Source organism: Bombus pyrosoma, linkage group LG8, assembly GCF_014825855.1.
Source record: "Bombus pyrosoma isolate SC7728 linkage group LG8, ASM1482585v1, whole genome shotgun sequence".
Lineage (NCBI taxonomy): Eukaryota > Metazoa > Arthropoda > Insecta > Hymenoptera > Apidae > Bombus > Bombus pyrosoma.
Window position 1 is genome coordinate 5,193,979 of NC_057777.1, and position 22,088 is coordinate 5,216,066.

Below are 22,088 nucleotides of genomic sequence, written 5' to 3' on the forward strand. Positions count from 1 at the left end.
CACATATGTAATATCTTAGGAGATTTTGTATCATTTGTACTAAAATACCGACTGAGAAGAAGTAGTGGTTTTTGCGTCCCCTGTGATTTACAGTGATGATTTTAGCACGTTTTTGATGACGGATGACGGGAGTTGAGTCGGTAACGTTGGTATTCGTTTTCATATTATCGATAAAGTAAAATAACATTGAACTCTATCTTTCATAACTTTGCTTATTAAACCTTATCGAAATAAGAAACATTAAATTATCTGAATCAAACGATTAATACATGTAGTCGATCGAAGTTTTCGCATTTCTGTGTTTCATATATATACATTACGAATACGTGAGGTGACTACCTAGTTATTAATACATCGAAATTCGTAATATACTCTTCGTACGGTAAAACGAAGAGGCACTCGAACACTTCTTACTCGTGTGATCTGCTCAGATAAATTAAGAGCTTGGTTTCATTTGAAGATAATGGTCAGTATCAAACATCTAATCGAAGAGTGTACTGAGTGCTTCTTCATGACATTTCGGGCAATTCGCTCCAGCAGAACGTACGCATATTTCGCCAAATGACAGAACGAATATCTTTTCGTTGGCGTGTTCGTTCTAAAAAGTACGTAAAAAAAGAATTTTGTTAGATTCCTGTCGCGTGATAAATCTATCCGTATGACGTTAAATAATTATATGTATGTTCCATTGTTTGACTTTGGCATCGTCGACTATGACTTTAACACATGTGACATGTATAGAATTCTCGTTTTAAGATCAAATAGGAAAACGTCAAGAATGACAGTGACCCAATACGATCTTTCTCGTTCCGATAACAACTAGTAACTTCTTTCGTTAACTTACAACCTAGTTTCGATGTAGTCCAAATAATGCTAAGAGAACAAAGACAACATATGTTACATATTGCAAAAACATTTATTACAATTTATCTCTCGAAATTCATCGTGTAAAGGTTCTTTATCATCGCATAAGCTATCGATTATTATATTTGTTTGTGATACACTGAAACGATCTTTTCTCATGAAAAATAACGAGAAGGATAGAAGGAGAACGAATCGAAGAAATTTGCAAAATCACAGATTACCCGTAATCAAATTTGTATGTGTTCGTATACACGAACATTATATAGGTGACTCGGTAATAAAGGTTAGGCGCCGTCACTAAGGAACGTGGCAGGTTACCACGCTGTGTAAAAGGAGAGACCCATACTATATCCAAATACCGTGCTTTTAAGGCACGTTCTTCGAGTCTGTTGGTATCGCTGCTGGTGTTATTGCGACTAACAAACAGTGTGTATAAGTACGAATTTCGATCTGAGAGCGTACAGTCTGTGGGCTGGAAAAATACCAAAATGGTGGCTGTACGATACGGGTGATGTGTACGCAGATATTGGAGTGCATTGTAATTTCAGGAAAAACACGTGCGAACACGCAACATATACAAAAATGGGTGACTCGAAGGCACAACACGGTACACAGGAGATGAAAGGCTGGCTCTTTAAATGGACTAATTATTTAAAAGGTTATCAACGAAGATGGTTCGTCCTGTCAAATGGCCTACTGTCGTATTACAGGTAGTTTTCTACGTGTCAGTTACTTTCGTTTAAGTTTACCTTCACTTTTCGTCGCGTGTTCAATCACGCTGAAAATCAATGCGATTTCTATTCGTAACGTGATATTTTAACACGGGTTCCCGTCCCGTGATGTGATTTCCAACAGCATAATAACAATTATTGACAGAGAAAATTTATTTGGATACAATACGGAGCTGTTCCCTTTTTTTCATTATTACGTATTTACCAAAGCACTATATTTTCTAATAGAATCTTACACTTTCAAGTTGATTTTATATCGGAGTAAAATTTGACAAGAAATTGTAATGATTACTGTCATAGCTATATAACCTTAATTAGGTATTTATTATTTACATATATATATTAGATGAAAATATAGTCACATTGAGTTTAGTTTATAATATTTTACTTCTAGTTAAACAAAGAAAAGTTATAAATTTTTTGAATGAATCTATCATTTTTATGAAATGTAACATATAAGCATAATGTTATGCTTATAAACACATGCATGTTTACAACTGCATGCGTATGCTTTCATCTTGTGTATTATATATGTAATGCTATAAGTACAAATATTGTTTTTCAACTTATATATGATACTAAGTCATCGTGTAATTATGGGTTAAAGAAAAGGATTTTGCATTGAAAAATTTAAGGAACAGCTTTGGATTATGTATCTGACATAGTGTTCGATCATGCTTGTGATTCTGTCAATGACTTGAACAATTGGTATTTAAGAACACAACAAGTGAATACAATACTAAACATTTAACAGTTTGAAATTGCATGTATATAAGCAGCCAGTGAAGGCTGGATCATGGATATTATTGATATGGTTTATCCAAGTATATTTAACTGAATCTTAATCATGATTTTGTCCAGAACTCATATTTACATATTCCATACTTATCCATTTTAGTTTGAGCAACATCCTTGAGCATGTACATGCCGCAGAATACATTGAGATCTACGTTAAAATGGTTGAAAAGCATTGAAAGAAAGAGTGGCTGGTCGCAAGGACCATATTTTTTGTGTGTATATATATACACACATACACAAACATACACACATACTCGCTTATATATATATATCACACGCATCAGAGAAGATTTATTGCATATTTGCCTTTTTACTATTCTTTTTTTCCAGTACAGCGAAACTTTACATTGAATGATTTTTGGTTTACTTTTGTATATAGTTATGTGGGAAAGTAAAAAAATCGCTAAACATTATTTAACCATCGTTAGTCACGTAAAAAGTGTTGCAACGTTTTATTTCCGCGGACGAAACTTAGGTCACCCCGGTCTCACAGTTACCGGTCGTGGATACAGGTGAGATAGTTCTAAACGAGTATAACGTATATGTCGATGATTCCACTATTCTATTTCTTTATATTTAGAACATGCGCGTTCCCTGACAACATGCAATGCCCACATCTTTTAATTTTCCGCTTGGCACAGTTGTGTGATTTGAGTTTGCAACGCCTTTCCAAATTGCAAAAACAGAATGTCTTGCAACTTTATTTTTACACGAATTTTTTCAAACTTCGTGATCGGTGAAACTGCTTCTCGCACAAAGTGTGTACACGCAACGCACGAACGTGATGGTTGCACTGTTGGCTATATTGCTATGTAAACAGGAGAGAATAGAAAGAAAAAGAGACTGAGTGAATGTATGTGTGTATATGAGAGAGAGAGAGAGAGGGGGGGAAGAAGGGAGGGAGAGAGAGAGAGAAAGTAATCAAGAAACGAAATATGAAAGAAAGAAAAGGAACATCGCTATATCGCGAAAATTCGTGGATAAACAGCGACAGAGATACAATTTTTTCTCGAAACAGATAAAAAAAATTTACCGCTTCGATACAATATTACACAATGTGAATAGGGTCTATTTGTTTTATGGACTGTTTAGGGCTGAACCAACAGGGGGGCCAAAGATATCAACACGACGCAAGCGGAAGGCTGGCAGAGCCTCCGAGTAAGTAAAATTATCGAAAAAACCGAAATATCCTGACTATTCTTTGAATCAAACTTTTTAATTAAAACAGACAAAGACGATGTTCGAGTTTTCATTTTCATTTCATTATACAGTCCTTGCCATATTATATATATGTATATGTATATGTGTATATATATGTATATATATATTTGAGCTACGTATTATTAATACAACATTGTCAATATTCCTAATAATTTTACTTGCTTCCTGTCCATTTCTTACCCTTTTATCATAGATCTAATTTTACAGACCGATTCTCCTCAGTCCACCCCTCTCTTCTTAATTAAATCTCAGTTACTCTAAAAAGGTGGTAAAACTTGTATATTTTTTATGTTCTATGTGTACATATATACGTGCATATATACATGTTTACCACACACAAATATGAAACACACACTGCTTTATATTGTCTAATAGTTCCAGTTCTGTTGAGGAGGTATTCCGAAGGTCTTTGCAGACCGTGTAAAGCTTTTACTGGCTCGTTGGGAATGTTCCAAGAAATAATTATAGCACGAATAGATGAGCTGGTATCAAGGAATACCGATAATCTTAATTTGTCGAATAGTTTCAAGAGAGGAAACAAATATTTATTTCACTGATTAATTGTTGTTGACGCGGTTAATGCGAATTCTCCTCGGTCAACTTATTCCCTGTTTTACATAACGCATGCAGAATTTATTCTTCCTATTCTACTACTTCTGGTTCCGTAATATTCAGACAGTGACGTAATAATCTTTTGTTGATGTAATATCTTTCTTAATATTAGCAAAGTAAGTTTTTTTTTTTTTTAAGTAAGAGTAGCCTTGTTATTTAAACGTTAATATTTAATAACATTGATAACTGTTCAATTGTGTAAGATTATCGGCCAGTAAAAGCATATATCAGTTCCTCCAAGATACACTTTGCACTTTAATTTTCTCTCAATTTATACTGGATTGTTGTGTTTAGCCCAGTCATTTTATCTAATCGTTTACTCGTTACGCTTGAAACAATGTCCAACAAAACGACAATAAAACGATGAGATGCGACTATTTTTATGGATATGTATTTTTTATTCGTTGTTCTGCCTTTTCGATGTTTTACTTATGCGCACAATTTATGTTCATATGTTTTATATACCCGCACCTCCCTCGTCCATCGAATACACATACGAATTCTCTACAATCGATAGATTTGTATCACATAAGTACATGTACCTCACACTGCAATAAAACACATAGTTAAGATTACTTACTTACTGTCAAATAGTTTCGAAATACAATGACGAGTTCTACAAATTTTTATCATAATAGGTGGAAGGAGGAAGAAAATCAAAAAACCAGAAGAAACAAATTTTGCGCGAATGCCTGTGGTCTATGCGGACAATATGCAATAATAATTTCTGAACGCGTTAGCATGAGTATGATTATTCTTTCATCGTGTACAAAGTCTCGATCCCTTGCGTGTTAGATTTAATTCCGTTGACCCTAAAGTGCATGACATGATCCGCGAGCTATCTGTTCCCCTTCTTTTAATCATCAGGCCGGCTATTGAGCATTGTACATTCTTTCTTTCTTTATTTTTTTTCCTGTGCCCCTTTTTGTTTTCTCTTCACACAAATTACACCATTGGGTTCCTTTTTTTGTAGATTGTGTGTAAGAAAATATGGTGGTGTCATAGTCGTACAAATGGTAATGGGACTGCTTGGAAAAAGAGTTAATCGACCTCCTACTAATTTTATTTACACGAACTTCGTTTTCAAAGCTCTTTGAGTATTCACACCATAGTGCCACAGATTAACGCAGACTGTCGTGTGTTCATATCGTTTGCTACGCTGTACATGTTACGGTGAAAGTATCTAGTTTGATAGTTCTATATAACAGATAGATGGTCCCATAGCATGGTTCTGTAGAAATCTCTTACGGTTTCATAGAATCACTGCAAGGAGTTACTGTTAGCCATCAGATAGAACCTAGCGAACGATAGAAATGTTTGCTTTAATAGTGGAATTTTAGTAAGATGAGACTGGTGGATATAAAATTTCCTTTGTTCAAATAAAACCTCAATAAGGCCATAGACTAGATTTATTGGTCTATCAAAGTCTAATTTCAAAAAAACCAAATTTTATATACACCAACCTGACTAAAGAGATTTTATGTGTACAAGTTTCGTGTTACTGTAGAGTTAAGCCTACTCTGTCGCCTCGTTTCAGCTGAAGTTCACAGTAAAACGATCACGCGTCTAACTGAACAAATATTAGAGCCTTCTTGTACAGTTGAACTAATATTATTATTAAAATTTGACATGTCGCAAGTTGATAATTAAAAAGGTACAACGTTACAAAAATAAATCTCATAAGCTATAAATTATTTGATTATCTTATTTATTGTAACAGATCTAAATTTTTGCTCAAGAGAGGACCAAGTTTTCCGAGATAGACAGAGAATGAGAGAGAGTGAGAGAGTGAGAGAGAGAGAGAGAGAGTCGGAAGGATTAATTACTTTCACGGTAACATGTACAACCTCGTGCCTGCGTATAATCTAATTACGTGTAATCATTTCTGGGGCGAATCAGAAGTGTTTTATTTTTGGCTTGGATAAACCTCAGGCTTGCATTAGACGCAGCAAACGGACTAATTTTGCAAACTCACGTCTGTCTTTCTCTGTGTCATTCGGTTCTCAATCGATTGAAGAATATGTCCGGGGAACTGTCGCTATTTTCCTTCTCTGTTTAGAAATCCCACGGAGATGTCGCACACGTGCCGCGGCACGATATCCTTGCATGGGGCCTTAATACACACCGTCGACGCTTGCACGTTCGTTGTGAGCAACGGTGGCACGCAAACCTTCCATATCAAGGCGGCGACAGAGGTAGAACGTCAGCAATGGGTCACGGCCCTCGAGTTGGCGAAGGCCAAGGCCATCCAGGCGATGGAATCTGGTCTGTATCAACGAAATATCGTCCATTTTCTATCAGGCGTTCACCAGAGAGAGAGAGAGGGGCAGGGAGAGAGAGAGAATAAATCGTCAATCTTTATCGATTATGTATCTACAGTGGCTCGTCAAAATATTTCAATACTTACCAGAGAAAATTGTATACGACACATTTTGGAATTTCGCTAATACTGTAATGAAATACTACTATCATAATTATAGTGGTAAAATTTGAAACCGATCTGATAATGTATATAGAAGTTGCAAGGCATCTATTGCAAACATAAATTCGGTAAATAGTTGGTACACGGTATGAATTGTACAATAAGTTTTAAAGATAGTCTCACTGGATTTTCAGGCTTATGAATATAATGGATAATTGAATGTTTAAATACTTTCGCGATCTCTGGAAAATTTTATGTACATTTCTACGTACAATTTATCACTACAATCATAATAGTCGTATCTTATTACGGTGTGAAGGAAATTTCAAGACGTTTTCTGTATAATTTATTTGTACAAAATTTTTGTAATTGTTTAAATATTTTTGCAAGTTACTGTAGCTGAAAAAGGGTTAAATTGGGCTGAAACTTGGGACTAACAGGGAAAATTTTAAATTGTGCAGAAATGTAGTTTAAGTAATGTTAATAACAACACCGCTTTTCATTTCTGTAAACGAACGATTCATGGGGCTGTAAATACTCCTCAAAACAGTTCTCCGTCTTGATCTTCTAACAAACGAGGAAATGAAGAGGCTCAGTCGTCTGGAAAGAGAAGTGACTTCGTTATTTCTAAAAATGGAATTTATCACGCTCTCTTTAACTTTGAATTCCATAGGAAATCTAATTTTCGTTAAAGGACAACGATGGTCGTATTTATTAGACTGATTGAGCAGTAGGTGTCTCTTATTGCGAATATTAGGTTTGCAGACGATATCAGTCGATCGTAAATCACGCTAGCAGTTTAATAATATATAACTGAGTAATTATATATAACATCTTCGATAAACGATACACGATTTTGATTTAGAGTCGCATGATTCTGACTGATTTTTTCTCTCTTATGATTTACTGGCTATTAATACTGAGTAGGAATCATTTGCTATTTGAAGAATCAATGAATCTATTAACAGTTTGCGAACCGTATGAAATAGCATTAAAGGCAATTGTCTATAGTAACTCTTCTAACATTTACGCAATTGACAGCCTGGCAGTTTTTCACGAAGATAAATGATGATTTAATCGACGCGAGATAGAATTATGTAATCATGAAAATCCTAATTGTAATTTAGAATTAGAGATAAAGTAGATTTGTATTTTTTCAATGCTATTTTTTTTATCTAAAACACTTAAAGATACGCTCAAATATTCTTTATGGAAGCTGGTCGTCCCTGCAGTATCTGTTAACTAACGGTTAGACTGCGGAATTTTTATGCATCTATGGAATATTTAAAAATACACAAAATGCATAAATATTCCAAATGGAATACTGATGATAATATTTCATTTTTACAATGAATTTCATTTTTTGTAGTTGCGAATTTTACAAGTTATTTGCTAAATATTCTTAATATACCAATGACATAATGATCATTCCTACCATTCGAGATACAATTTATAATATTACTAAAAAGATCAGCAACCTTTAGAACATAATAATTGGTATCTCCATTGAAATTGTATTATTATAAATTTATAAATTTGTTTTCTTGAATACTTAATTTTTTCTACACAAATAAAGCATTTCAATAAAAGATAACACGAGGCATGAGGAAGTCTGGATGATAAGCGAAACAAAAGGAAAAGCAAACATGTCTTGATCTACATTTACTATGTGTTTTCCTTTGTTATCGATCTCTGTTGTTACACATTTCCTTTTCATTAATAGATAATACATTCAAATACTTATATATTTGTACACAGACATCTTTGTCTATCTATTTTGTTGAAGTATCATAGACAATGAAAGACTCTCCGTTATCTTTAATAAAATATTTAGTTGAATGAGAGTTAAATTGCTCTTAGAGGACGTTAAAACAGTTACGTTATGTAAAGTAAAATTTGTTTCAGAAGAAGAGGAGGAAGAATTTCAGGATAATGATAGTCAAAAACCAGAACAGGTTACTGTGAAGGATTTATCGCAGCGCTTAGAAAACTTGCAGGCGTGTAATGATTTACTGATAAAGAAAGGGACTATGCTTCAGCGAGTTTTAAACGAGCTCGAAACGTTGGAGCCCCCGTCGCCTGAGCTAGCTGCGAAAGTCAAGACAGTCAGTGAACGAGCCACGCTCTTTCGCATCGCGGCCGGTGCTATGGTTAATGTAAGTTGAAAGGCCATCGTTAAGACTAATATACAGATGAAAATTTCTGGCCAACGATGTATAAAATTAGCTCATTCGCTGCGCGTAGCAACCGTGCTGCTTTGTCGCTAAATATTAGGTTCAAAAGACTTCTTCTTATGTGCTAATTAATATTTCTAAAGAATTTTTAATTTATCGGTGTAGTTGCTTATGTTATTGGTTTATAGAATACAACCAAATATTTATTTCCATTTCCATTAAATTTATAAAGTTATAAAAATCTGAATATTATATGAAAGATATTGATTTTGGAAGTATATGTATATTTATAAAATCACATGGAGAACTAATTCTGATTTCAGGCAAGTCACGACTACTTGCAACTAGCGCAGCAGCAAGAACCAAAATGGAAGAAGATGCTGCAGCACGAGCGTGACCAGAAAGTGCGAATAGAAAAAATGGTCGAACAATTGGCCAGGCAACATTCTCACTTGGAAGAGGCTGCACAACATGCCCTACCATCGGCAGCTCCAGCAGGGGGACACAGAGCTTCGCGTAATAATTTCTTTTTTTATATTAACGCAATTGCTAATGCTGTAATTAATATTTTGATGCAAGTGTTGCGTTTGCGAACAATCGTTGTGTGTACGATGCTAAGAAGAACGGACCCGAGTGTTCCGTCAATTTTCCACACTGTGCCGAGCTTTTACCTTTGTACATTGTACGCAACACAATGCTCTGATTGTGCTATAGGCCTTTTAACTCTGTAACATTGACCTGAGATTCTAATAGAAATGTACGTTAAATACACATGGTCATATAAGCGTGTATCTACCGAGTGAGAGATGCTGTATTCATTGGATAATAGTGCACAGCTGCATAGTTTCATCTTACTTAATATACCGACTGTTTGATTATACGCTTAGCTGTGTAGCACGTGAATTTGATTTTTCGCGCCTTCGAGTGCCTTATCGTTCCTTAACCAGATGGCAGTCGTGAAACTCTATTTGCTTTGAACAGTGTCGCGACTTATGCAGCCTAAAGTCTATGCATGCAAGACGTGCAGTATATTCTATATTCTACTACATATATTGTATGGCATATTACAGTAATGTATACAAGGCTTATATGTACATATATATATACATCTAGAGATATATATACATAATATACACATGCACGGGTGTGCTTTCATTTCTCCCAAGTTTAGTACTTCATCAGACTCAGATGGCCTTGCAAATTTCCGTTTTGTGTGAATATTTTTTTGACAGCTTTTTTTCGCGACATTACCATTAAATTCAATGTGATAAAGCTGAATCGAGCGTCGAAATCATCGACGATTGTGCGACGAGAGGATCAGTGGAAAGATGCTAAACTGATAGTTAAACGGGGCGAAGGGAAGAAGTTTATCATCAACGGGTTTAGAACGGTCCGCAGCTTCAATCAAATTGATAGCAAGGGCCAAAATATATAAGAGCGCCGAACTTATTCTCGAACGTAGCATAACCTAATGGGTGGTACATTATAGTTGCCTATAAAAAAATCACAGTGTACGAGCATCTTTAGTGATTCATTATTCGTTACTTTAACCAGTACTGCAGGTGTGGACCGAGTTTGGAGGGGGTAGAGGACGGTACAACTTAATGGCAACAGCCAGTTGTCATACCACGATTCAATCGGTTAGGAAGGGGAGTGATACAAATAATAAGAACAGGGGAGGGGTTGAAGAATTATTTCAAAGCAGAGAAGTAAAGTGAAATAAATTTGAGCAGTGGCATGCGCGGTTGTATAGGTTCAATAAATTTCTCACTTTGTGTTACACTTTTCGTTGGCGCGAAATGTGTTCCATTGCGTAATCTTAATAATAGCTTTAATTGTATTTTATGTTTATGTATTCGCGTTTTATCTCTAATCCTAACAAGGAATATGAGTCATGATATATAAAGGTTTATCTCCATTTTCAATTATAAAGTTTGCTGTAAGATTGTAATTGAATAACTCTGTCTCTGTTTTATTGATTAACTAAATCTCATTTAGCTTTGCATATATACGTTTACCTCTACTTATTTAATTAACCATTCAGTCAAACTAAGCAAAATTTTGGTTATCTTTGTAGATACAACAGTCACAACTTCCCCATCAGAAGACGAAGAAGATAACGTTGAGTTTTATGATGCACAAGAATCTGATACTTTTACTTTGAGTATACCCGGTGTCCAAGCGAATAATTCAAGAGATCGAACTGATTCTCAAGGTAGTGACGATGGCTCTAGTTCAGAAGGAGATCAGACACCTTTGCCTTTGTCAGATACAGCTACCACAAATTCCTTTCGCATTGTGACCGATTCTACAGTAGTAACTCATACCACTGCTGCAAATACTGACAATCTGGACAATGTAAGTGAATTTTGCTTACCATTTGATTATCAAACTTTAATTAAATTGACTTTTCATTTATCTTTATGTAATTTCATCCATTTTGTATCAGACAAATTGGGAGTCTAACAATGGCAGCAGTGGCAGCACCGGGGTGACAGGTTTTAAACAAAAACGGAGAACTAGAGTACCTGAGAAACCAAATTATCCATTAAATTTATGGAGTATTATGAAAAATTGCATTGGCAAAGATTTGTCAAAAATTCCAATGCCTGTCAATTTTTCTGAGCCACTTAGTATGCTTCAACGGCTTACAGAAGATTATGAATATGCAGATATTCTTGACAGGTATACTTTGTCTCAATTTTTATTTATTTTATTGTGTATAAAAAAGAAAGAAAAAATATCTATTTTGATCTCTTACAGGGCAGCAGAATGTACAGATGGCTATGAACAAATGGCTTATGTTGCTGCATTTACCATATCTAGTTATTCCACAACTGCTTCCAGAACTGGCAAACCTTTCAATCCTTTATTAGGTGAAACGTATGAATGCGATCGAATTGATGACCTAGGATGGCGTGCGATTTCCGAACAGGTATCTCATCACCCTCCAATGTTAGCGCAACATTGCGAAGGCCGAAAGTGGCGTTGTTGGCAAGAGTTTACCATGGCATCTAAATTCCGTGGGAAATACCTCCAGGTATTCTTTATAAATCACTAAAGAAGCAACCTTTTCTAATATTGTAAACAAACGTTCAACATTTAATCCTGTTATGGCTCAATAGGTAATACCATTAGGAACTGCTCATCTTGAAATGGAAGGTGGTACACACCACTACACGTGGCGAAAAGTTACTACTACGGTACACAATATTATAGTAGGAAAATTATGGGTTGATCAAAGTGGTGATACAGATATTGTGAATCACAAACAAGGTATCAAGTGCCATTTGAAATACACGCCCTATTCATACTTTTCGAGAGATAGTCAGCGTAAAGTAAAAGGAGTAGTCATGAACTCAAGTAATGAAGTTAAATGGGTAGTACAAGGTACGTGGGACTCGAAGATAGAAATCGCTCCTGTTATCAGTACGTCTGGTACACCAGACAATCCAGTATACAAAACAGGGCCTTACATACTCGCTTGGAAACGTCGTATGCCATCGTAAGTATTTTATTAAATTAAGGTTTATGTTAAGGAAGAAAGCTCATACATTTTCATGCATTATAATATTTCCACTATCACAGTGAAGATAGCGAAAAGTATTATAATTTCACCGAATTAGCGTGTCAACTTAATGAGCCTGAGGAAGGTATAGCTCCAACAGATTCTCGATTTAGGCCTGATCAAAGATTAATGGAAAATGGTGAATGGGACAAAGCGAATGCGGAAAAACTTCGATTAGAAGAAAAACAAAGAGCTGTTCGACGTGCAAGGGAACACGAAGCTGAAAAAGCGGCCGTTCAAGGTATTCTAAAAATATATTTTCTAAAATAATTAAAGGTAGAATTGTTTAATATTGAGATATTTTATAATTGAAAATTTAATTTGTATTAGGTTTACCATATGAAACTTACGAACCTTTATGGTTTAAGAAAGAGCAGGATCCTTACACGGACAGTCTGTGCTACGTATACGGTGGTGAATACTGGGAATGTAAGAGTAAAGGTGATTGGTCACGATGTCCAAACATATTTTAGCTTACTATATAATTATATCAATATTGTGACCGCCAATATACAATGCAGAAATATTTCAATTTGTTTTACGCGAAGATAGTTGATTTAGAAATCACTGCTTCTGAAAAAAAATGCTGATATGATATAATCGGGTTGTTAGAGGACAATGGTATAGTCGTTATTTCTTCCAATGAACTGGTCGAAGTTGGCATTCTAACACATAAAATGAGCGTTTTGTAGTATATCATTATTTCCATTCTCCTACACATCCTTTTGTCTGTTCATATTGCCGCTGCATCCCTCTCTTTTGTCCATTTTTTTAAACAACCAAGAACATTATCATATACTATCCATATGGCCCAATTAGCGCTTTGCATACAATATTTGTATAGGCTTAAAAATTTCCTGTATTTCTTATTAGGTTCCATTATTAAGCTAAATGTGTCATAATACATTCACGAGAAATCTAAATACGATGATAAGCAAATAATGCGCGAAAATTTTGTTAATTCAGTTCATAACTGATATAGCAATAACAATGATAATTTTTATTACGAGAACATTAATAATATATTAGAAATTAAAACTATAGTTATTGGGAGTTTAAGTTTGAATACGAGAACCCACTTAATGCAATTGCAGTATTCACAATTTGTTTTTAACAAATTTAGGTATATTTAAATTTCTCTTTTTTTAAAAAATGGAACTGAATTTATAAGTTCTAAGAGGCCGATCGTAATCGCAATTTCGGAAAATTTCCATAACTTTCTGATAACATGGTTATCACGTATCCATCGCGGAAAGTACTTACATAGACTGTAAAATGTATTTTTGATGCTTGACGCGATGCTGAAGATATTTACAAAAAATTAATTGAAATTAAATTTTTAATAGTATTGCTGAGTAAATTATAAGTAAGAAATAATCGCGTTGAATGTAACTAAAGCCTTATTGAATTATTTAAAGTAGATATTAATAGGTAAACATGTTTTTACGATATTGGTTATTTATACGTGTGATGCGGCCAGACTGTTCATTCGACTGCCTCGTCTTAGCCTCTGCACAAAAACTGGATAAGAGGTGGCATTCGTTTACGTTGATACGACAATCTGTAACCGCTACGAAAAGAAATGTTCCTGCGGATAAAGTGATCGTAGCAATGAGAGAACTCACTATGTTGAAACATCATCTCGGTGATTTACTCGAATGGCGTATTTGTTACTATTTAACATACGGTGAAAATAAGAAAGAAGAAGCAGATGGTATAAATGAGTATGCTTCCAAAATTCTGCATTTTATCATGCAGAGGTAGACTCTTGAATGTTCCACAAAATATTGACTGGTTACCTAACCAGCCTAATTACTATACACTCCGTCGAGCTAATGTTACAAAACATAATCAATATTATTACGGGAAGAGTGTAAGGAGAATATAAAGTCACACTAAAGGCTCATAAGTTGTAGTAAGTTCTTTTCTCTTTCTCACTTTTTTTAAAGGGAACGCTTCAACTCAGAGCATTAACATTCATTAAAAGCCCAGGTCCTTTTTCCAAGCTACATTATGTAGACACGCACACATCCATACACAGGTACAAACTGCGCGAGTGATTGTGTACGTACGTACGTATGTATGTATGTATGTTTGTTTGTTTGTTTGTTTGCTGTATGTATGTATGTTTGTATGTATGTATGTATGTATGTACGTACGTACGTACGTATGTGTGTATGTATGTATGCATGTATGTATGTATGCTCGTATGTACATATGATAATTAATAAAACCCATTGTATATCCCTCTTATGAGCACATCATACAGTTGTTCCGTTCATAGTATTTGTATATTGACAACTATATATTTCAGTCTGTATAGGACCGCATTCAACGGAACATCTAGCTTGCAACCAATGTCTACAATGATTGTTATAATTAAGTATTTGGCTGTATTATAATTTTAATAGTTGATTATAATCGGATATATCTGTATACATATAAATATAAATTAACTATAAAAATAAATAATTTAAAGAAAATACAATAAGACGGATAGAACAGATATTTGAATTATATAGTGCTTGTACATTAGCTATTCGTGTGGAACGATAAATACAAAATGCTTCGCTACAAAAAATCGAGAAAATATCTTCGTAGCATTCACATAATTGCCTTTTGGCATCTCCTATGTAATACCCGTTGGTCGCACAAAAAAGAATATGGTGCAATTATTTATACGATAAATAACTGTAGTTTTCTTTTTGTTCCATCAAACAAATTGTATTGACTTATTGTAACAAATTAAATACGATCTTGAACGGGTAATATCTATCATTGAATATTTCATTACTATCCAACGATCGGTCCATTTACCCACCATTACCAAAAGCCATCGTTTGATATCTCGCATGCTACAATGGAATACATTGGAATGTTATTCTGCTTCGTTTTATAGTTTGCTTTTCATTCTGACGCGCGCGAAATCATTAACATCCATGACCTTTATTATACTTCCGTTATAAAAAATAAAATCAATTTTCGTAAAACATAAGAAGAGCTTATTACTGAAATTACTTTAAATAAAAAAATGGAAACATGTATGATGGAAAAGGACGAAATATTTGTTAAAGAATTTCTCTTTCATTCCGCGTTTTTCGCATCTAGTTCCCTATTCCGATAAGACCAAGACGTCATCGATTTTATGACGTATGAATGAAACATATATTAAGAATTCCTCGCTTATCGTAATTAAGAGGAAAACGGTCTGATAGATACGCCGATATTTTTGTTTCTACAGTTTTACCGGATATTCAGTGAATTGAACCGACATGCGCGCGGCGTCGGTAATCGGATGACGTCACGCGTAGTAATACACGTCGAGAGCGCATGGCGAGTGGAGCGTCTGCAGAGGCTGCGCGAAGTGGGAACTGCTTTCGATTGTTGGCGGGCGCCGCCATCTTGGTCAGTGAGCTTGCGAGTGGCTGTACGACGAGGTGTACGTATTTCGGTGAAACGAGTATTTGGTGCGATTTCCCTGAAACCTTTCGTCTACCCGTGAAATCCACAAGCATCCAAGATGTCGGAACGGGAGGACAACGTTTATAAAGCGAAATTGGCTGAGCAAGCGGAACGCTACGACGGTGAGTACATATTTTCCGGGAAAAGGACCCGGCCTGCGCCAAAATGAAATCCACGAAATCGACCACAAAGCACTGCCACAAAGAGAAAGGAGGTAGCACCGCCCTCATGACGTGCCTGCCGTACGATTTCATCGGATATGTAACGATCCTCTTCTGAGAATCGAGAACCTCGAACTGGGATCATGTCTCGTTGGATCTGTCAAAAGCCTGTGAAACGTCAAATATGACTAATCCATACACGGTGTTGGCCAAGTTGCCGGTTCGTAACCGGTGTTTTTTTATTAAAGGGTAGGTTTGTTCTTAGATTCTCTGTCACTGAGCTTGAGGCTCGTTAGAATCTGTCAAGATACTCAAGTTATCCAGAGCTCTTTCGAAGGATCGGGCAAGAAGGCATGAAAAAAGTTTCGTCGTTTTTGGGTTATATCGGTTTCGTCGAAACAAGTTAGCTAACGCCGAGACAGCGTTGCTAGGCGTGCTGTGTTCATTACTTTACGGGGTCCCTCGCAAGATAACGAGACAAGTCGGTCCTTCACCGACGTGTATGACGCATAGACACGGCACGATACTTACCAATCGCTGCCGGGTTACTCCTTAGACACGTAGTAACGCGTGCTCTGCTCGTGGCATTTGGCCTTGAAAGCCGAGAGAAATCATTTAGTCGATCGACCGACCGATCTATGGAATCGACGATAACACTTTCGGAAAATTCTAGCCTCGTAGCCTTTTCCTCTATATTTAATTTTCTCGTGTATCATTTCTTATTACGTAGTATCTACGCAGTAAGGTAATAATTTCGATTGTAGAAATTTTTACATCGCTTCTGGCGAAAGCAACTCGTAGTGGGGTCACTCGTTGCGGTAGTAGGGGGAACCGTCAAATCTCTTCGTTTCACAAACCTCTCTCGTTTTGCATTTCTCCCTAGATGTATTTTACTAAATACCGCTTTGTCTCGTGGGATGTTATCGAGCCTGCAAATCAAGCACACGCGTTTGACATTTTGCGGAAGTACAATATATCTACATACAAATTTCTTGTAACCATTTGGTCTCTCATATGTCTTGTAAACTAGTTTCATTTTAAGAACAAGCATATCCGAATGTATTTGCTAGCGAATTGTAACATTTCTTTTCGAAAGTTCTTTACTAAAGAAAATCCTTCCAATAAATTCTTTATAGATACACATTCTAGCAATCTCATACCTAAACTCATCCCATATATTCTACTTTAGTAAACTAAAAATTACTAGAAACCATGTTACACGTTTTTAAGGTCAAAAATGAAGAAAGGAACGAGCTAACGACGCGGACAAAGGGAATAGCGTTTTCATTTATTCTGCGAAGCTGTTTTTCATAATTTCGCCGTTTTCGTCACCGCGTGAACACGTTAATCGAGACAGGCATATTAAAGGGTAGAAATACTGGCATGTAGGAGATCCCTGGTTGAAACGGCCGCTAAGCGTGAAGAATGACAGGGTAGAAGGGAGAGGAGCTATTGCGACTCTCCCGGGATGAGGAGAAGGAAGGGCGGTGGGCAAATTTGAGGGTTGAGCGAGAGCAAGACACCGGAGGGGGATAGAGAAGGGAGAGGAAAGGACGACGGGCGAGATTACGAGTGGAGGGTGAGAACGGGAAGGGGTGAGATATGCGGGCAGAGTGGGGGAAAAGAGGAGCCATAGCAGAAGGAAAGTATTGATCTGTACTAGCTATCCTACGTTTCTGTACACCTCCGTCACCGGGTATACCATGTTCACAGTAATTCTTGCCGTCCGGAACCATCATGAACTTGAGCCTGATCTCTTCTCATAAATGTCATCATGAAACCTCTGTTGATCTTAGCCGGCCGATAATAAAGAGAGGATATAGATTAATCTTCTCTGTAATTCAAATATTTATACATTTAATGGTCGGTGAATTATGTTACTTCAATGATAATAATTGATTGTTCTAAGGGCAACCCCTTTTCTTTTTTTTTATGAATAGAGTTATCGTAAAGAATTTGAGAGATTTTGAATTGTATTTTGTATTCCGGAAGTAGGAGCCCGTATCCATCATCGTCTTTAATCAGTTCTCCGCTTATTGCCCGCTCCCGTAATAACTTTTACGGCCAGCTATCGATCCTATCGCGGAACCACAGATTTTAATGTCGCCTGAATATAAGATGCGACAACGCATTGACGTATCAAAGTTGATGTCCATTTTTCAAATGATAGATGACAATGTAAACGTATCGTTAATCAGATTTATTTTCTGCAAGTGATACGAATAATGAGACGCAGACTAAAGTACGTGTACCCAGATCGATATCATTATTCTCGAACATTGTGTATCTATAGATAATAAATACATAATACTAACCAACTTCCTTGCAAAGTTCAAGGGGCAGCAGGTTAATATATGCTTGTGCGCCACTTTATCCTCTTTCTCGCGCAGAGCCTCTCTAATATCTCAGATGAAACTAATAATATATTTACACACAGGGTAACCACTTATTAATAATCAATAAATCATTTCCGATTCATTACTTTCCCATGATTGCATGTAGCATACCTCGGTAAGTTCGATACCTTTATCAAAACATCGAACATACATTCTTTCATCTTAATTTTCATCACTTCAACAAAATTTTAATATTTGAAAAAAAAGATCTTTTGAAATCTATTTGCAAAATATTAGTTTAAAAAAGATGTTTATCTTATCTATATTAATTTCTTATCTTATCTACAGTTCTTTGTCATTCTTTATATTTATTACTGTTGCTTATCCTTTATTCCTTAGAAATTGTAAAAATTTCAATTTAATGACACCTTCGTCGACGGCGACGCCGGCGTGATTTTGCAGAAATGGTCGAGGCGATGAAGAAGGTTGCCTCGCTGGACGTGGAGCTGACCGTCGAGGAGAGGAATCTCCTTTCTGTCGCCTACAAAAATGTGATCGGAGCGAGAAGGGCGTCTTGGAGAATAATATCTAGCATTGAACAAAAGGAGGAGAACAAAGGCGCCGAGAGAAAGCTGGAGATGATCCGCCAGTACCGATCTCAGGTCGAAAAGGAACTGAAAGACATCTGCGCTGATATCCTCGGAGTTTTGGACAAACATCTGCTCCCATGTGCGTCTACTGGAGAGTCGAAAGTCTTCTATTACAAAATGTAAGAAAACTGCTGACCTTAAACCGGGAACTCCATCTTTGCTTTGTATTCTTACAAGAATGTTCTGTTTAACATTTTCTTAGTTTTCAAGATACATATATTGAAAGATTTAAAGTTCCTCGTGTTTGAATTTTTTTAAATTAGAGGTATGTTACACGTGCTATTACGAAACAATTACTACATATATATATATTAGGTTGTCCGAAAAGTGTTTTTCTTTTACAGACACGTCTTTTACAACGATACATCTTTATACAAACATGAAACCTAATCTGTCGAACGTTGTGATCTTTATTTTGATAGAACAAAATGGATCGTACGTAATTCGATAAAATAATATAAAACGAAAAATGTTATGCATCCATTATTTCCTTATAAAATGAAAGAAACTTTTCGGACGACCTAATATATGTATCAAATTGAATTAAGGCCAAAAGAGTATTGACCAGAATATTTGAATTAATTTGTATGTTGAATGTCATCGATTGTGGAATCGTTGGAGTTATATTCTAAAGTCAAAAAGAGAGTTAGTTTTTTAAGATAGCATTCAAGATTCTGGAGAGCGAGGCAGTTTAAATTAAGAAGTAACAAGCAACACGGAAGAACTTTCCGTTTCGGTCACTGATTTTTGAGGTATATTATTTTCTAAAACTTTCAGCTACTGTTTCGATAATTAAATGACGGTACGATACTCGTTACTTAACGACTATGACTTATGAATAAGCTAGAGATTTGATTGTACTGTATTAATAGTAAGGAATATTTGTGTACAGTAGTCTCTTGGAAATTTTTTATCTAATATTTGAAATTAGCTCGTCGATTTCACCATCCTTGTGTATTGTGCGCGATTCGCACGATTTAATTACAAATAATCAGTACTTTTACGAACATATGCGCCGCAGCTCATTAAACTTAATGTTACAATGAATATTAATAACATACACGTATGTTGTATAAAATATGCCGGGCATGAATGAAAGAAACTAGCGAAGGAAATTCTTAACAAGGCTGAGACATTTTTACGAGATCATAATCTTTTAAGAAATTATACTCTATGTATTCTAGTAACAGATTATAACTGAAGATTAGCATGATATATATATATATATATATGGAAACCACAGAAGCTAAATGTGATAAGTATTTTTTTGTTGATTTTCTGATTTTAATATCACTTTAGAATTAAACGGGAGGATTTTAATATGATACAACTGAAGATGGAAACAACCTACTGTCTATTCAAAGACGTAAATCTGTTAAAAATAGCTTATAAGTTGGCAATATTTTTTAGAAGCGAATGGTATGATTATTAAGACAAACAGTATTTTGGAAATTTTGAAATAAATGAAAAATCCCAGGCGTACCTGCAAGGCCATATAAAGATATAATTTTGATAAAATAGAATTAATTGGCAACATAACTGAATTGTTTCAAAATTCTTTTTGTACAAAATTTGTATAAAAAGATAGAAAATGTGTCTTGATATCTAATTTTTAATTTTTTTATAATAAAAGTTGACCAGGTTCAAATTTCCACTCTTTTGTTTTTGTAGGAAGGGCGATTATCACCGTTACCTTGCTGAGTTCGCCGTCGGCAACGACAGGAAGGAAGCGGCAGAAAACTCTCTGGTCGCTTACAAAGCGGCGAGCGACACCGCCATGACCGACCTTCCACCGACTCATCCCATCCGCTTAGGATTGGCGCTCAACTTCTCCGTGTTCTATTATGAGATCCTCAATAGTCCCGACAGAGCATGTCGTCTCGCGAAAGCTGCCTTTGACGACGCGATCGCGGAACTAGACACGTTGTCCGAGGAGAGTTACAAAGATTCTACCCTCATCATGCAGCTTCTCAGGGACAATCTTACTCTCTGGACGTCGGATATGCAAGGAGACGGTTAGTATATCTTTTCGTGAAAAAAACCGCTCGTTGCGTTTAAAATGTTCACCACCACTACACCAGGCTGTAGAAGCGACGTCGTACGATCAATAATATGTATTGCAGCAGCGCGATAAAATCTTCTCGTTATATTAGATTTTTCATAAAACAACAGACTCGTGTAGGAAGAGTAGGTTGATTTATTTCGTGATAAAATTTATATTTTATGCAGAATGATATAAAAGTAATGCAATTGAAAGTTTCGACGCTTGAAGGAAAGATGATATTGGGATGGTAAAGCTCCTTTAGAAGCTCCAAATTTTATATTACGTTACTAATCCATTGATCGCAAATGACTCTGCATTATGACTTTCAATTTAATTATTGAGATCATATGTGTATGGATGATGGGGTATTAGAATGATTAGTCTGTGATTTAGAGTTCGAGGCTGATCGCGAAAACGAGGCTGCGGCTGTTTCCACCAACGTTTGAATTCAGGCATATCCTGTCCAATACGCCCTTGCATTATAAAGTCACCTGGTGAGCAATCCGATCGATCCTTCTCCTTTTTCCTCCTTAACCATTTAGATCCTACAATTAGCAGGTTAGGGTCAAAATAACTCACACCCAGTTTTTGATTAGTAGTTGAACCGACCCTACCCTACTGGGTTGTACAACCAGTATTTTATCGTGATTGAAGTGGAATGTGTTTATTAACGAATTTTCTTCTTGTGTTGCGCAGGGGAGGGCGAACAGAAGGAGCAGTTGCAAGATGTGGAAGATCAGGACGTATCGTAACTCTAACTGTAGTGAGTGTTATCTTGCGCATATAAAACTGAAAAAACACAAGAAAGCAAAAAACTCTTAATAACTTGTAAGCAAAAGAAAACAATTCAGCAGGTGGCAGTTCGGGGTGGGAAGGGGAGATGTTTAGCGATTGCGTGACCCTAAGCACGCACGTACGGTTACTCCAAAAAAAAATACAAACAAAAATGAAAAAAAATCATTCGAAATAACATACACACATTGAATTAAGGAGCGCGCAGAAAAGTAACAACGTAAAAAAGGACATACACTCTGCGGTAAATAGA

The 22,088-nt window shown here is 35.9% G+C and overlaps 2 protein-coding genes across 16 annotated transcripts; both read left to right on the forward strand.

Annotated features, from left to right (window-relative positions):
• Positions 1-178: 178 nt before the first annotated feature.
• On the forward strand, positions 179-15,976 carry LOC122570324 (oxysterol-binding protein 1). Of its 15 annotated transcripts, none has more exons than XM_043732474.1 (13): positions 179-331; positions 1,413-1,574; positions 3,486-3,551; positions 6,286-6,491; positions 8,554-8,804; positions 9,146-9,338; positions 10,900-11,180; positions 11,272-11,507; positions 11,586-11,862; positions 11,948-12,327; positions 12,411-12,631; positions 12,721-12,831; positions 14,705-15,159. In XM_043732474.1, the coding sequence occupies exons 2-13, from the start codon at positions 1,447-1,449 to the stop codon at positions 14,758-14,760; spliced, it is 2,406 nt and encodes an 801-aa protein (XP_043588409.1). In that variant the 5' UTR covers positions 179-331; positions 1,413-1,446; the 3' UTR covers positions 14,761-15,159. The 15 variants fall into 15 exon arrangements, with proteins under 15 accessions (XP_043588409.1, XP_043588412.1, XP_043588405.1 ...); XM_043732477.1 differs by lacking the exon at positions 179-331 and adding an exon at positions 362-466; XM_043732470.1 differs by lacking the exons at positions 179-331; positions 14,705-15,159 and adding exons at positions 473-605; positions 15,632-15,976.
• On the forward strand, positions 15,756-21,806 carry LOC122570328 (14-3-3 protein epsilon). The gene is made up of 4 exons (XM_043732485.1): positions 15,756-15,974; positions 18,812-19,118; positions 20,671-21,014; positions 21,740-21,806. Exons 1-4 carry the CDS (start codon positions 15,911-15,913, stop codon positions 21,793-21,795), a joined length of 771 nt encoding a protein of 256 aa, XP_043588420.1. The 5' UTR covers positions 15,756-15,910; the 3' UTR covers positions 21,796-21,806.
• Positions 21,807-22,088: the final 282 nt, after the last annotated feature.

Bases quoted from the DNA above. Each gene is read 5' to 3' on its own strand.
- LOC122570328 (XM_043732485.1), top strand. From the start codon at position 15,911: ATGTCGGAACGGGAGGACAACGTTTATAAAGCGAAATTGGCTGAGCAA. The intron at 15,975-18,811 runs GTGAGTACATAT...GTGATTTTGCAG, and splicing joins GCAAGCGGAACGCTACGACG to AAATGGTCGAGGCGATGAAG. The intron at 21,015-21,739 runs GTTAGTATATCT...TGTGTTGCGCAG, and splicing joins GTCGGATATGCAAGGAGACG to GGGAGGGCGAACAGAAGGAG.
- LOC122570324 (XM_043732466.1), top strand. From the start codon at position 562: ATGACAGAACGAATATCTTTTCGTTGGCGTGTTCGTTCTAAAAA. The intron at 11,181-11,271 runs GTAAGTGAATTT...ATTTTGTATCAG, and splicing joins ATACTGACAATCTGGACAAT to ACAAATTGGGAGTCTAACAA. The intron at 11,863-11,947 runs GTATTCTTTATA...ATGGCTCAATAG, and splicing joins TCCGTGGGAAATACCTCCAG to GTAATACCATTAGGAACTGC.